At 39.6% G+C, this 16,596-nt stretch overlaps 1 protein-coding gene across 10 annotated transcripts in view; it reads left to right on the forward strand.

Moving 5' to 3' along the window:
* adgrb2 (adhesion G protein-coupled receptor B2) overlaps positions 1 to 14,688 on the forward strand; it is a 187,920-nt gene extending 173,232 nt beyond the window's left edge. For 5 of the 10 annotated variants that reach the window (XM_035529184.1, XM_035529186.1, XM_035529188.1 and 2 more), the window contains 5 exons: positions 212 to 247; positions 1,420 to 1,533; positions 8,633 to 8,680; positions 9,713 to 9,766; positions 11,463 to 12,715. In XM_035529184.1, coding sequence (XP_035385077.1) covers positions 212 to 247; positions 1,420 to 1,533; positions 8,633 to 8,680; positions 9,713 to 9,766; positions 11,463 to 11,639 — 429 coding nt within the window. In that variant the 3' untranslated portion in view covers positions 11,640 to 12,715. Of the gene's footprint in view, positions 1 to 211; positions 248 to 1,419; positions 1,534 to 8,632; positions 8,681 to 9,712; positions 9,767 to 11,462; positions 12,716 to 13,347 lie in introns of those variants that run through there. The other 5 variants (XM_035529189.1, XM_027010136.2, XM_035529185.1 and 2 more) reach the window with 4 other exon arrangements.
* The last annotated feature ends 1,908 nt before the right edge of the window (positions 14,689 to 16,596 follow it).

A 16,596-nucleotide genomic window follows, 5' to 3' on the forward strand; every position in this document is an offset into this window, starting at 1 on the left:
TTTGTAGTGTATGAGTTCATCTTGGCTCCTCAAGGCATAACCACTATAGAGTGTTCAACAAAGTGAAGCAGCATTTCCCCCAAATTCAGTACACATACCCAATGTCAATATGTGGTGTGCCCTGTGCAGGTTGAGTGGGCATTTTTAGAGGTTTTTTGATGATGTACTACTGTGATTGATCATGTGTTTTCTCCACTCCCAACTCCCCCAGAGGAAAAGAGTACGGTACTCTGAGCTGGACTTTGAGGTAAGAGCCCACCCACCTCTGTCCCTGGCCCAATGTTTGTGCTTCTGTGTGCTGTTAGGGGTTTGATTGACACCAGAAGACCTAATGACATTGCCGCTTTGGTGCTTGTATCCCTTGCATTTGACATTCAGATCAGTAGTCATCCAATTCATGGTAGAGTTGTTCAGTGTTTCGTCAGCCTTGATTTCTAAACTCCTTCCTGGATCACGTGATACCAGAGAGCCTCAGAAAATCCCTCCATGTGGCAGCAAACTGCTAATGCTTGAAGGAGGTTAAAGAGGATGCCACATGCCCGAGCTGTGAAAGCGTCACAACACTGAGGCTGCAGAAACACTGTGAGTGTTGTGATTGTGGATTGGGTCAGTGTGTGATGAGTGGGAGAGAATGTGTATGACCACACTCTGGAATTAAGCAAACCTCCAGTCAGTGTAGCACTTTTATGGCCCGCAGACTTCCCTGCATTAATTGTACGACTCTAAAGCCAGATCTTCAAGCCCAGATTTTCTGGAACCATTAACTGGAGATTTGCTTTCCAGTATGGAGGCATCTCAGGTGAAGGTATGTTACTAACAGACCCAATTGTTTATAGAGCTTCATAAGTTCTTCCATCCTGGTCAGCGCTGCATGGTTATTGCTGTCTCCATAATCAAAATAGCTGCCTCTCACTGCTCAGTAAACTATTGCCACATAGCACACATGCCAGGATGGCTGTCATGATACCCAGTGACAAGTGACCAGTGTGATGGCTTGGTGTTTGTACAGTGGCAGGCTTAATTGGACTTGGTAGTCACAGTGAGAGTTGGCCTGGGTCACAGTGAGCTTGGGGTCTGCCTTGCTCAGGAGGCAGCTGTGTCTATTGGACTGCCTGAGTGCCAAACCACCTCCAATTAAATGAGGGCGTGGGGGATTAATTGACCCCCTGCAGAGAATGCCGCTGACCAGAGAGATCCTGCTGTGTCCCTGCTTCCATCGCCATTTAATCTGCCAATGTTGCAGAGACTCAAAAACCCCATAGGGATCTTATAATGGGTGGCAGATCTGCTAGCCACCCCACTCCCCTTCTGTTCTGGCCACCCAGTATGTCTCTCTAGCACTCCTCTGCTCCCCTCCCTTTTATTCTGTTTATTTTTGTTGTTATTTTGTTTTCCTTTTTTTCTTTACCTTCCTTCCAGAAAGTGATGCACACTCGAAAAAGACACTCAGAGCTCTACCATGAACTCAACCACTCCACCAAGTTCCACACCATAGATAGGTATAACAGGGATCCTGCCATTTCCACATTCAAGGTAAGACTCTAAACTTTGAGCCCTTGGGGGTGATGGGGGTACCTGGCCCCTCTGCCCCTCTACATTGCCTCTCTAAGTTAAAGCCTTAATACAGTTTTAGTGGCACTTACCCAACATCACCATGCAGGACTGAAAAAAATCTCAAATTATAATGTTAGTCTTAATTTGGACTATTGAATGATTGAGTTAAACCATATATTAAGCCATATATTAAATACAGAAAATGTCATATTCACTTGATGTATGATATTTAAAAATGTAATCTGCCTTAGATCTACATGGAAAAAATGATGGAGATTGATTGACTAATGATTGACATACAGTACCCTAAAGTCTATTTTAATTTTGTATAGTAAAAGCCCTGTCTTCCTCAGGCAAGCACAATGACTTAACACTGCTGCATGTCATTAAAGTATGGAAAAGCACTTAGTGTATTATTGTTTATATAAGTGTAGGTGCATCCATGTGCACACTGTGCACAAAAGGGTTGGGTGTGAAGATTGATAAGTATCTTCTTTGGTAGTAATGTCACTTGTCTCATATATTTTAGTTTCATATATAGCTGTGCTATTTTGTAGAGAAACTTAGAAGTGAAAAGTAAGTTTGAGCTTTCAAATGCTATGGGACATCAAGTTGGAATACTGTTAGGATTTCACCTACCTTAGCCCTTCTTTATAGATAAGTTAAAGTTATAAGTTAAAAGTGGTGCCAGTTATGACTCTTGTATTGCATTCGACCTACAATTAAATAGGTAATGTCTATCCTAGAACATAGTATATCTGTAAATATTTGTAATCATATCCATCTACTCCCATATAATATCAGAACTATGATTGTTTCACAATCATGACATGGTAAATCGTGTGCATTTTCAGGTTACATTTTCTTTGCACCTGTAGATGGAGTCAATCAATTTATAAAATAAGATGTCTTTATTCTTGTGGACCATATCAAAGTAATGTCATTTCCACAAAAAACAAAACAGCAGCACCTTGCTATGTGCTACTTCATTTGTGTTGCATGCGTTTGCACACCCATGAAGATAAGTTTCTAACTGTCATTAAAAGTTATGTTGAAAGTATATCTACATCTTCTAAATTGCTCTGGATTATGAAGGGTGTGAAATAAAAATCTGTCAAGTGTTCACTGCTTGGTAAAGATCATAGCGTGTTATATACAGTGGTGTGAAAAAAGTGTTTGCCCCCTTCCTGATATCTTATTTTTTGCATGTTTGTCACACTTGTTTCAGATCATCAAACAAATTTGAATATTAGACAAAGATAACACAAGTAAACACAAAATGCAGTTTTTAAATGAAGGTTTTTATTATTAAGGGAAACAAAAAATCCAAACCTAGATGGCCCTGTGTGAAAAATGTCCCCCGTAAAAACATAAATTTACTGTGATTTATCACATCTTTGGAAAGCTGAGTTCAATTTCTCTAGCCACACCCAGGCCTGATTACCGCCACACCTGTTCTCAATCAAGAAATCACTTAAATAGGACCTGCCTGACAGTGAAGTAGACCAAAAGATCCTCAAAAGCTAGACAGCATGATGCAATCCAAAGAAATTCAGGAACAATTAAGATACAAAGTAATTGAGATCTATCAGTCTGGCAAAGGTTATAAAGCCATTTCTAACACTTTGGGACTCCAGTGAACCACAATGAGAGCCATTATGATCCCCAAGACTTTTGGGAAAATACTCTGTGGACTGACGAGACAAAAGTGGAACTTTTTGGAAGGTGTATTACAGCTGCCGTAAAAGTAACACAGCATTTCAGAAAAGGTGGTAGTGTAATGGTCTGGGGCTGTTTTGCTGCTTCAGGACCTGGAAGATTTTCTGTGGTAAATGGAACCATGAATTCTGCTGTCTACCAAAAAATCCTGAAGGAGAATGTCCGGCCATCTGTTCATGACCTTAAGCTGAAGCACAATTTGGTTCGGCAGCAGGACAATGATCCAAAACACACCAGCAAATCCACCTCTGAATGGCTTAAGAAAAACAAAATGAAGACTTTGGAGTGGCCTAGTCAAAGTCCTGACATGAATTTGATTGAGATGCTGTGGCATGACCTTAAAAAGGCGGTTCATGCTCAAAAACCTTCTAATGTGGCCAAATTACGACAATTCTGCAAAGATGAGTGGGCCAAAATTCCTCCACAGCACTATAAGACTCATTGCCAGTTGTTGCAAACACTTGTTTGCAGTTAATGCTGCTAAGGGTGGCTCATCCAGTTATTAGGTTTAGGGGGCCATCACATTTTCACACAGGGCTATGAAGGTTTTTTTTTTTTGGTTTTTTTCATCTTAATAATAAATGCCTTCCTTTAAAAACTGCATTTTGTGTTTATTTGTTATCTTTGTCTAATATTTAAATTTGTTTGATGATCTGAAACATTTAAGTGTGACAAGCATGCAAAAGAAATTTATCAGGAAGGGGGCAAACACTTTTTCACACCACTGTACCTGTGCAAGTCATGTCATTGATCATTAAAATGTTGTATAGACCTGATTCAGAGGGACCTTTCCAGTGTAGCAACTCCTATATCTCTTTCCCCTCGGCTGTATTTAATTAATGTTATGTGATGCAGTGCTAACATTTGGATCACACTCAATTCCCTGCCTGTGAATATCTCTCAAGGACGTCTGCACTCGGCTATCCCTGGAAAGAGTTCAATGCCTCTTTGTGCTGTTGGGCCTCCTGAATCTTTTATGATCTATTAACAGCAGAGGAAGGAACTGTGCACACTTCCACATTCTACTATCCAGAGGCTTTTTATCATTAAGATTTAAGAACAAATGCCTCCTCAGCTATCACCTCTTTGTTTTTGAGCCTCATGTGCTGCAGGGTGCTCTCCAGTGGTACTTGCCACATGTTCACATGTTCACATTTAATTTAGGCCATGTGTCCTCTCTTATGGTGCATTGCAGGCTATTGACCTTGATTCTGCCTTTACCGCCTGGACTGTACACCTCAGGGTAGTCGTCAAAGAATTTCAGCTGCGAAGTGGAAAGTGATTTTGATCATATCGATGAATCATAATAGTATTAACTTTGCCTTTTGCTTCTTAATGGGGGACATGTAATCAGCTCTTTCTTTCAGGGAGTCATCCAGGAGATTGTGTAATCTCTCACAGAGTTAACTGACAATGCAGTAATTACAGTGATAATGGCATCTGAAAAAGTGTGAAGAATGGAGATTATGCATTGGTAATTGCTATAATAACCCAGCGCCTAAGCCTTGTGACAGCTGGTGATTTTGGTCTCATCCTCAAATCACCAGGTTGAAAGTAGGAAAGATTTCTAATCTTGTATATGTATAAAACCAGTGAAATTCTGTTGAAGTATCCTTCTTATGTCTGAGATAATTTTTCAACTTTAAAGAGCTGATCCCCTCATCTCAGGGCTCACTGTAATTCCTAAAACCTATGGTTATGAGATCAATTACTGATAATACCCATAGTTGGCAACACTGTCTTGTAAGAGGCATTGGAGCATTATGTATCTCTGCATCATGACTCTACAGCCAAATTCTTATAAATGTAAGAGGCAAGCTTTCCTTCAAAGATTTCCCAACCTCATAAAACCCTGCTTACCAAATTTAACTCTAGCTACCTGAAACACTGTGACCTAAACTCTGATTGTCTCCTGAAGTACAGAATCAACCTTTGACCCCAACTGTTGGTCCAGCCTACTTCACAGGTCCCTCCACCCCCACAGCAACAAACCAAACCTTTTTTAACATGAAGAATGGGCTTCATTTCCATAGAGAGCCAGCATAAGCATGTCTACCAGTGATAGTGCAGGACCATTTGTGAGAGAGGTCTGAGAGTTAGATGCCCCCTGCTGGTGTTTGCCCTTCTTGTTTTCTGGCTACATGAATGGAACACAGTGGCAGTGCTTCACAGGCCATGCTATGATAGCATGGGATTTGCTTTGCCATGTTTTTGGTGGAGCTGTCTATCTCAATGCTGTGAGATTTCATTGGACCTTATGTCTGTGTGTGCAATTGATTTTAATTTCAGCTCTTATAGTGAAAGCTCTTATACATTTCTCATAGAAATGTCTAAGTCAGTGTAGCATTTGATTTTAAACATCTCATGAAATTATGTGATAAATGATGCCACATTGATTTAGGGACATGACTGACCCTCCTGTCGAGACCCTGCTTCAACAACACTATGAGATCATAGATATCTGTGAAAGCAGATATTTGGTTGTTAGTTTACAGCAAGCAACCAATATGTACACTAAAGAAGTCGAGGGAGTATCACTCAAAATTCCCAGTGTGTATGTGTTATGACTCTTGTGCATGGGTAGGCCATTGTAGAGATGAGCACTGTACAATTGAATGAATACCAGTCACTTTTCCCCTGATGTCTGATTGCCCTAAGTTCAGTTTTTTGTGTAAGAGTGAGCATGCTGGGGTCCCTAACACTGCTAGAAACAAGGCTATTTTACTGTGCTCCTCTATTCAGCCTCGATGAGTGGCAGCTCATCCTTATCAGTCTTCTCCTTCTCGTCTACAGCTCAGGTTTCTCCCATCATTATCTGCCCAGTCTTTTTCAGCAGAGCCTGTGGCTGAATCTGTTGTGTCCTCTGAATGGCCTGTGTGTTGGTGCGAGAGACTTGAGGCAGTTTGAAAGGCAGTTGACCTCTAAGTGATGATGTGGGCAGGGCTGACTGCTCTTGTAAAGGTACCCCATACATGTCTGAATGGATGCAGGACTGATAGCCTATGTTCAGTCTATACTTGGTAATGCAGAAAGCACAAATGAACGCAGCAGGAAAGGCTGGCAGCATATGAGGGCAGCAAACTGGCTTCTGAAACATGGTTTGACAATACACGTGCTCTCACTCTCTCGCACACATTTATCAAGCACGACAATCAACAACATTGCCTTGTTGATTGTCTGTTTTGTGTAACATTGTTTGTTGTTTCTACAGCAGCAGTGAAGTCATAAAACTTAAGGAGATAGAATCAGTCTACACACTTGGAACATCCCAGGAAGAACTGCAGTTTGCTTGAGCAGTGACATGCCGCAAATTTACATTCACAGCTGAAATATTTTCTTGAGGCAATTTAGAATTATTTATGACCTTCTACAATGACTACTAATTTAACATAAATGGGTACATCTAGTCAACTAAAGTTTGTGATGTGTTGTCCATGTCAGAATGAAGTCATGACTGCAGTATTATTAATTGTCACAATCTCAGTGTTCTATTAATAGCACAGAGTATCCGTGCCAATTGTTCTATGTGGGTGCAGCTGTGTGCATTTGAGAATGTGTTTTGGAGGCAGTGAGTTGTATATGCAGAGACCTTTATTAAGGTGACTCTGGATCTCTGCAGAATTGGTACATGTGCAGGTCAAAACAGACAGGAAGGAGCAGTGCAGGAAAATCATAACAGCAATATGAAATCAAGCTGCAAGTTTATTAGTTATGCCTACTCTGTAGCTGTAGACTACAGATACTTTGTCAGGTCAGTTCTGTTCACTGAAAAATTGACTTATTGTAACTCATCTTTACAGTATCATGTTTATAGTGGACTATAATTTTATGATTTATTCATAAGTGTTCACATTAATAGTTTTTTACTAGTTCATTTTCCATAGAAATGTATATAAGAAGCATCTAGCTATCACCTTCCCTTTGGACAAAAACAGGTCACTCAAGAAACCAATAAAATTTGTCACAAATATACACAGGCTAGAGGACTACTTGCCAGAATTGGTAGATTGAAACTTACATTTGACTATTAACTGTATGACAGCCTTTTATATAAAGCTATAGTTTAGGTGTACCTAATAAAGTAATAGACTATTTACTCATTGTATTGCTAGGAAATAGCTTAGTAATTTCCAGGAACACAGCAAAACATTGCAGTGTCACTCAAAAAGCAGACCACAGGGTGTTATTGAGTCTTTGAACAAGTTTGTGTGGCTAACTGTAAGCCCAGATCGAATTTAAGGAAGTGACGGGGAAAATTTAATTTTTATAAAACCTGGTGTGGAGGACTAGTGGGAGCCAAACAGTTCATTTGTTTTGGGAACCATTTTTCCTGTAGAAGAGTTAAATGCTGGAGGTTTATAGTAAAGCGTAGTTTTGGCATTTTTTAATAATACACTATACTGCACTAAACACAATGCTTTCTCCTCCATCTGCCCCTTTTACTTTCTCCCATTATGTCTTTACAGTTGTTTTTCTCTCGGTCAGAGCCGTCTCTAGCATAATCAAGCCATTAATTAAATAATTTGCCTCATTAACGTGTTTCAAAATTGCATTCATGCTCCTTGAACTTTGATTGTGTCTGCCTTTTTTCACTAACCCAAATTAGCCATTAAGTGGTGTTTTCTCGCAAGCCACAGTGTTGGCTGTGCACACAGCCGACACCCCATCAGCCGGCCTAATGAGGGATCTGACTTGCCCACAAGCACACATACACAGGCACAGTGCACTGTGCTAATGCTGGAGTTTGTGCCAATTAATATGTAGGCTGGGTGAAGCCCAGAGTAGGCTTGTTTACTTAATCTGCTGCCCCATTGACTCCATTCTGCTATGCAGTAATGCCTGTTAGTTTAGAACTGTTATTATTGTGATTAGTTAGGCTTTTATACTGAAGGTCTTTGGTATAATAAACATTCCCATTTTCACATTTTCTGGATACTTTTTTTTTTGGATACATCATTTGCCTTTATAGATCTTTATAGACTATGATCTGTCAGAATGTTAGGTTAGGTCCAGTTGCTTGTGTCATATGAGGAGTGCCATATCATCAGGGACAGTGGATTGGAATGACCCCTTCTGATTGCCTTAGTGACCCCAGAGAGCACTGCCACTTCTCCTGACCCTGTTGTCCTGCAGTAGCACACTATACATACTCATCTGTAACAATGCCTCATTTCTGTGACATATCGACATTCCTTGGATTTTTTTTAATCATGTATTACATTTTTATCATTTTAAATAAAACTTACTTTTATGTTTCATTCAGTGTTAAACTGCAAAATATATTATTTTTAATGTGGCGTCCTGTTGTGTACTCTGTGTGTCTCAGAATTTGGTTTCAAATTGCATGTCTCTGCCATAGTTTGACTGTTGCCAGTCAGCAGACCCAAAGGCATCGAACAAAGAAAAGGTAAAAGCCATTCACCCAAAGAGCAGAAGGTGTGCGTCATGGTGGGGCCCAGATGACCTGCCTCTGTCTTTTTCTCTCTCTTGCTTTTTGCCTCTACCCTGCAGTCTCAGTAGTAAGACCCAAATGAGTGTTCACCTGTGGCTGACACCATCAGCTTTGTTCTCATCTGTGCTTACTTTGTACGGTAATGCGCCTTCACCCTCTGCTTTGGTTTAGCCATGGTCTCTGCTCCATCTGGATCCTATAGAAGTCACGAGATGGCCTCACACTCGCGTTTTCATATTTTTCTCACAGTGTGCTTTCACTCGCAAAAGTTGTTTTTTTTTTAAGACAGGAGTAGGTGCCTCCCCTGCTGAGAGTGTCACACTGCATAAGGTCATAAGAATTTGCAGCAAATATTTTGTAGGCGGAATGCAGGAAGATATTGAGCGTGAAAGGAGAGAAAGGGATGTTCTTGGTTAAGAATAACATTTAAAAATAGTTCCTGCAAGGATGTATGTAGCGTGTGCCTCAGCACAAAGATCACATACGTCTTCACTGATGCAACCTTCACCTCCACATTTCTCATCCGCTGAGGTAGACGGGGCTGAGACAATGCCTGTGGGATTCCTCAAATTTAGTAGTAGTGCTAAACCAAGTTCTTAGAAAAAGTATGGGGGGGTAGTCTGCTTTTACACCTTGCTGTCCTCCAGTGCTCCTTCCTCCCGCTCTGTTCAACACTTCTGCCGCACTACTTTTCAGCCCAGCAGTAGTGTAGACTATCAGTGACCCTAGCCTGGCCTTTTCTTCCACCACAGAGTACACACATGATGTCTGAACATGGTCATGTCTGTTGCACTGTCCTAGTGAGCACAGTGCTGTAGATTGCATGGTTCTCTCTAACAGAAAAGAGAGATGCAAGTGGGAGAGAGTGAGACTACACACTCTTCTGTCATAGTGGAACAACAGAAAAAGTGGCACTTTCACACAAACATGGCAGTGATTGTCATCTCCCCTTCTTCTCTTTCCCTTCCCTCATTTTTATTACAACAGAGGGAAAAGCGGTGGAGCATTTCATCAGCTGGAGGTGAAAAGAATTCTTCGAGTGTAAGTAGAACAGAACCGACAGGGAGAGATGGAGACAGAGCGAGAGAGAGAGTGAAAATCCTAGTGAGAGGGAGAGAAAAAGAGGATCCTAGTGAGAGGGAGGGAAGGAGAGAGAATGAAGGAGGAGAAAATAAGTGTGTATAAATGTATAAGCAGCAGAATCACGTTAGCATTCTCTCAGGAATGAAGTTGGGCTCTACTCCTGCATTAACGACTCTTCTGCATTACAAAATGTTTTTTCTCCAACATTTAACATGCAAATTGGCTCCCAGATTATGCTTTTATATTCATTTTGCCAACTGTCAACCTGTTACGTTGGATGAATAATAATCAGGCTGCCGCCGCCCCCTGGTGGTTAGTTACTGACTAGTCACTGGATTTCAATCACTTCGATGGACACTATAGGTTCTAGGTTAGGAATGTTTGTCCTCTGTGTATGTATTGTTTTGTCCTCTGTGTATGTACTGTTTTTATAATTATACCCTTTTAGCATTCCCTCACATTAATTTTTGCTCACAGTCCAAAAAAAACTAGTTTGTAAAGCCCCAAAAGTATACATGCAAGCACTGGCACGCACTGGCACACACTCACACACACTTCAAGGTTGGAACTTTATGGACTGGTATGCATCACATTAGTAATCAGTCTTTCCAATCTGAAAGACATTTAGTCAGCAGAGACAGCGGATATATGGTAATATATCACCTCAAATATACACTGATTTACAATGTTTTCAGGGCAGCTGGGAAATAGCGTGAGGAAGTGAATAAGGGCTGCAGGAAACCATCTGTTAAACACATTATTCGAATATGTATTTATTTACTCACACTCAAATAACATTTACTTAATAAACATAATTACTTTACTTAGAAATTTAATATTTGGGTTATTTTATCTGATAGATTTTAATAGAATGTTTATACCACGATTATCAAACAGGTTCAGGTGTGTTTCCATGAGCTGGAAGCCTGTGCTGTCATAGAGAGCACAGTATTGTGGATGGTTCGGTTGTATATTTTTTTTACTGACTAAAAGGGAAGAGTAGTGGAAAGAATGTAAGTCTCCAAACCTGTCTGGACAGTAGCTTTTAGTGTTGTTGTTTTGGTGTCTGAGGTATGTTATATAGGTTTTTAATACCATATTTTAAAAAGAGAGGTCTCATTGGTTGTCTCCGAGAACTTTTCAATATGTACATATCTGACCATGGTTGACAGCCAACAGGTCATGGTTCTAACACAGTGGCGATAAATGTGTCTTTGTTTTGCTTTTCCTGCTTCAGTATCTGAAGTTGAATAAATCTGCATCTACTGTAATGTGTAAATAACCTCCCATTAGGCAACTTCAGGCAATACCATTATTATCCAAGGTTCATTAAGATAGAGAGACAGAAAATAAATAAATAAAACAGTATACTTAGCTGATCACTGACTTAATGTTTAATAGTCAGTGGAAGTGATCTTTAGGATACAAATCTTGATATGTGGCATCCAAATACATTTAAGGTTATATTACAAATAAATTATATCATTTTGCAGTACTTTTTCTATTACATGGAAATAACAGCCTTAAGCAGAGACTGTCAGCTCAGTCACTGTCCAACAATAACACTGACCAGCAACACAAATGGTTTAAAAATGTATCTGAACTAATGGGGTTATTCCTTGTCCTTCTTGCATGTGTATGTGTGTGAGTGCAGGATAACTCCAACATGGAGGAGCAGCATTCCTGGGACACCTTTAAGAACATGGCTCCTGATCCATCCTGTGGCTCCAGTGGGCAGAAGGACAGGGTGGAACTGCACAGTAAGACCTGGGACACTTCCTCCGCAAACACCCCAGACACATCTGAGGGGGACTTCCAGACTGAAGTGTGAGGAAAAGGTGCACATCTACATAGAAGCACTCCCCTACACACACCCACATGACTTATCAAGAAGAGGATCTAAAGGATTATACACTTGTTTACTGCTGACAGGACACACCGGGGTTGGGGTGGGGGGAGACTCTATCCTATATTTTCACATGGACACTTTCAATTAAAGAAACAGGGCTTGGAAAGTATGTGGGGAGAATTTTTAACAAACTGTTTCTGAGATGTTTTGATTTTACTCTGGAAAGGACTGTCTTTCACCTGTTTGATGATTTGGAAATTTAAAAGCAAAATAATATTTCTGCACCATTCTTTTTTATAGAGAAAAAAGGAAAAAAAAAAAAACTAACAAAAAACAAACAGAACAACCCAACACTTGGTCTGATGTTTCGCACACTGTTCAGCACTGTAGGGTTTCTTTGTACCTTTCTGTCCTGTCTTTCTAATGGATGACTCAAGCTCTCTGCTTTTGGTTTGAGGTTTTAGGGTGGGTATGGACGGGAGTTTTAAAATGCTTCATTGATATTTGCCATTCCTTGCCTTTCTATATTATTTTCCAGTGTCAAAGTTAGTGTATTCACTCTTCTCACCTCTTTTGAACACTGGGTTTCCTTCTGTTGCCTTTTTGTTCAGATTTTCTCTTATTTTTGCTTATAACTTTGTTAAATGATTGGAATGGAAAAAGATGAACTCATTTGTTTGTCAAGTTTTTGTGGAAGTAGGTTTTTCATTATTTCTGCTGGTGTGTGAATGTGTTGTATATTTAAGTTTTTTAAATGATTGATAGCAACCACGTACTGGGTATTATTCTCAGAGTAATGCATAACAAAGATTCATGAACACCGAGGGAAACAAAATGTAGAATTGACTCTTCTGTTAACCTGCAGCTCACCTGAAAACTCTCAAATGAACCATGAAAGTCCATTTTTCTTCCATAGATAAGATGCCATACTGCAGTATTTCTCATAGTAGCACTGCCCTCACACTGCTTAAAGTACTTATTGATTGATTCCATCTTGATTCAGTGGCTAAAACCCCCTTAAAATGGCTGAAATAAAGTCTGTTGCCAGTGACCCTAAACTATCTGTTGCCACAAAATCAATTCATAAAGGAAGTTTGATAAGGGATTTTGTAATAGACTAAGCTATGCATTGACAGCAGAGCCTCCACCAGCTGTGCTGAGATGGATTCAGTAGTTAGATTCAGTACTCTCCAGCAGTGTCTCTGCTCTGTGGTGAACTCATTGTTTGGTAATGTTGTCCTCCAGATCACCTTAAAATGTAATCAGACAGGATTAGATGTAATGAGAATGAGACAGGTAGACAGACAGTGCTCAAAATGTTGCTTCACTGAAATCAATCAGAGCAGCATAATTTTTACTTACATATTCAGCAATTGCCAGATGCATTTGTCCAGTGCAACTTATCAGTATGCACCATTTGTACTCCCTAGGAATCAAATCCATGGCATTGGTATTGATAGCACCTTGTTCTACCCACTCAACGGGTGAGCAACTGACCTGAAACACAAGATTGTCAAGTGAATTGAACACAAAATGATCCTCCTAGACATGCACTCAGAACCCTCCAATGAATACATGGTTTATTAAACAGCAATTGTCAGAGACCAGTTGCTCTCTGTTTTGTATAACTAAGCAATACACTTCCCCTGCACTTGCTCTTAGGAGACCTGACAGGTTGGTTTCGTTTCAGATTTTGAGAGCCCACCTGCACCCTAAGCACCAGTGTGCCATCGCTAATGAGAATGAACTACACAGAGAGCTATGCTGAGAAAAACCAGAACTGCTTCCTTATCGCCGAAAACTCCACTCTGAACTGCTTCTGTTGCTGTGTGGTCTTTCATTCAACACCATAATGCTCGTGTTTCCTAATTATCTGTAAACTGAATTCTACCTGCCAACTTTATCTGTTTGTGCTAAGACTATGGTGCGGAAAATGGGATTCATGCAGAATAGACTGTAGAGGTCATCTTTTCTTCCTTCTCATTGCAACTTGTACCAATTAGGAAGACAGTGCAGGCTGATCTAACTGCACGTGGAGAAAGAGATAATCACCTTGGGGCTGACAATTTGTCCTGACATTTTCTTACTTGGCTCAACAGCCATCTGCTCAAAGGTCCCTGAAGCCGGCACATTGTATTGACATAGACTGCAAGACAAAATCATGCCATTTTAGCCTTTGGAAGTAATCTGCAGTAATGGAGAACATGGTCGACCCTTCCAACTAAAATGAAATAACCCTTTATTGCCACTGTGATTGAAACTACTTTCTATTTCCTCAACAAGTTAAGAAAGAAATAGTGCTGCACACTTTGGTCCATTTTGGGCCTATAGGATGTTAATGTTCAAAAGACAGTATTATTCAAGTTGCAGTCTTTGTCAAATAAAAGCATTTCGCTATAGTTAGCATTGCCTTGAAGCATAAATACATTAAGTGAAGCAGGTAAGTGACACATTATTATTTTTCAAACTGTCTTTTCGGTTGTCATGGGGTCCCTTTGCGTTGTCATGGGGCTCCTTGATCCCTCTCTTTTATAAACAATGTCTACCTGTTTTCTCTTTCTAACCACTCTGTTCTTGGTTTCTGAAGCTGTGTGTGAAATTTGGTGTGTTGTCTAAGATTTGATTCCAGGTTCAAGTCAGAGTTTAATACATTTAGCTGTGGGATATCTGACTTCACTGGATGGTGTTCGGTCTGTGGCTTCTGGCTGAAGTGGAGTTTTTCTTCAATAGCTCTGTTACCCCTGCCCAGCTCATCACATTCTGAACTGCACTCTATGACAATGCACCCAGAACACCACTACATTAAATGCATTTTAAATATACTCCATACTCTATCGCTCACAAGAAAATCTGACGATTGCCTTACAGTCAGTTTCATTTTATGAAACCTGTTTTGAATATGTGTGTTTGGGAGCATGTAAGTATGCACATGTTTGTTTGTGTTTGTTGTGTGTGAGTGTGTTGTGACAAGTGTGGTGGACATGAGCATTGAAAGACATGAAATTTCCTTCCATGACATTCAAACATTTAAAGGAGAATATATATATATATATATATATATATATATATATATATATATATATATATATATATATATATATATATATAGCCCTTAATTTCATAAGTCAAAATTATTTTTCAATATTTCCATAAACATGTTCCCATAAGCCATCATAGAAGGTCCATTTTACCCCAATTTTTTTCTTTTTTTTACGCAACATTGTACAAAGCAGTGCTCTACTGTTTTCATGGTGTATTTTATATGAAAATAAATTTTCAGTCTGAAGCATTAGTGTCCAGTAATATTTTTCTCAAAATAGTAAGATAAGTAAGAACTGTATGGATTTTTAACATGGTTTAGCATGTCTTCTCAATCAATTTTGAAGCATTGTGAAGAAAGCTTTTAAAGCACCAAACTTCATTTAATGCTACTTCAAGTAAATAAAAAGGTAACACTTACACAATCCATCCTATCCCTGCAAAAGCCATTTTAAAAATGTCTACATGCCAGCCCCAAGGCCATATATGTGTTATTTATTGGAGAAAAGTTATTAAAATGACCACGATAGTCTGAAAAAGGATCAATTTAACACATTCATTTTATATTAAAGTAATATCATAATGTAGGCTACCTCGACATCAGTCTGAATGATTTCTTTACCTCCACTCAAAAGCATTTACTGACTGCTGATCACCTTGAAACAAAATATAATACTTTCCATTGTTCCAAACTCTGTGTGATATGTTTGTGCTTGTGGATGTGTGTTGAAGAGAGGGTTTTTGATCTTGAAACCTAAAGCTTGACTAAAGCAATTGTGTTCTTGTGTCTGGTCCCTTTGGTTAATTATGTACAGTATACAACTACAAAGTCCTGGTAACAGAAACAATGAAGAAATGGGACAAGCTGATTGGGGAAGTATAAAGTATATGTTTAAAATGATAATTTATGCTAATTTATTTACAATAACCATAGAGTTAATTAATTTCACTGTAATATGTTCTGTACTGCTGTAATATGTAGACTTTGGAACCATTTCTTCTCTTCAACAGTGAGTGCAGTTTAATGCAAAACAGTGGCCTCTGAGAACTCTTTAGGATTTAAACATTAATCCTTCTCTCTCCAGTGCTGCTTGAACTCAGTGCCACCATATTGTTGCATAGTTAAAAGCATCTGTAGAGGTGTCAGCTGCACTGCAATTGGTGTGCCATCTCCTGAATAAGTTATTGGTGTTTGTCAGGCCACTGGAATTTAAAAGGGGAAAATGTAAAATTCCAGAGTGCTTCTGAATGCACTGATGTCAAGTGTCATCCCAGAGACTGCAGTGGGAGCAACTCTGAGGGAGACCTTGCCCTCCCCGGGGTTGGAAGCTGGTGTCTGTGTAATGAGATGGTCCACACAGCCTCCCCACAACTGGAGGCCTGACATATATGCCACTTCTCACTTATTAATGTTGAAAGTGCCTTCTCTTCCCTTTATCACATGTGATTTAATACGAATTATTAGCCCGCAGAGCTGCTCTCTCTATCCTGCTACAAAGATTTAATGTAGCTAAAGGATAAAAGAATAAAATAGCTGCTTTTGATTTTAAGTTATATGTAAAAATGTCCCACATAAAAACTTAAATTAAAATGCGGTAATGTCTCTTCTTTCTTTTTCTTAACCATGGCTAATCATCCCTGATGATCTGGTGATCCGTTTCTCTTGGCTTAATGTTCATTTCATCATGACTTTCATCGGCAATGTCCAAATCAATAGCCAGCTTCATCTTTTTGGTTTCCTCCAAATTACCCCTGCTCATTGCTCAGACTGGCCATTAGGACTTGCTCAGTGCATGTTGCTGCTGGCTCTGTGATACATGCCACATGCACAGATAAAATGTTCCTCACTCTGTACTCTCCTGCACCCTATTTTCCCACCGTTATCATGTGCGTCATTTCT

The sequence above is a fragment of the Electrophorus electricus genome, chromosome 8, assembly GCF_013358815.1.
Source record: "Electrophorus electricus isolate fEleEle1 chromosome 8, fEleEle1.pri, whole genome shotgun sequence".
NCBI lineage: Eukaryota > Metazoa > Chordata > Actinopteri > Gymnotiformes > Gymnotidae > Electrophorus > Electrophorus electricus.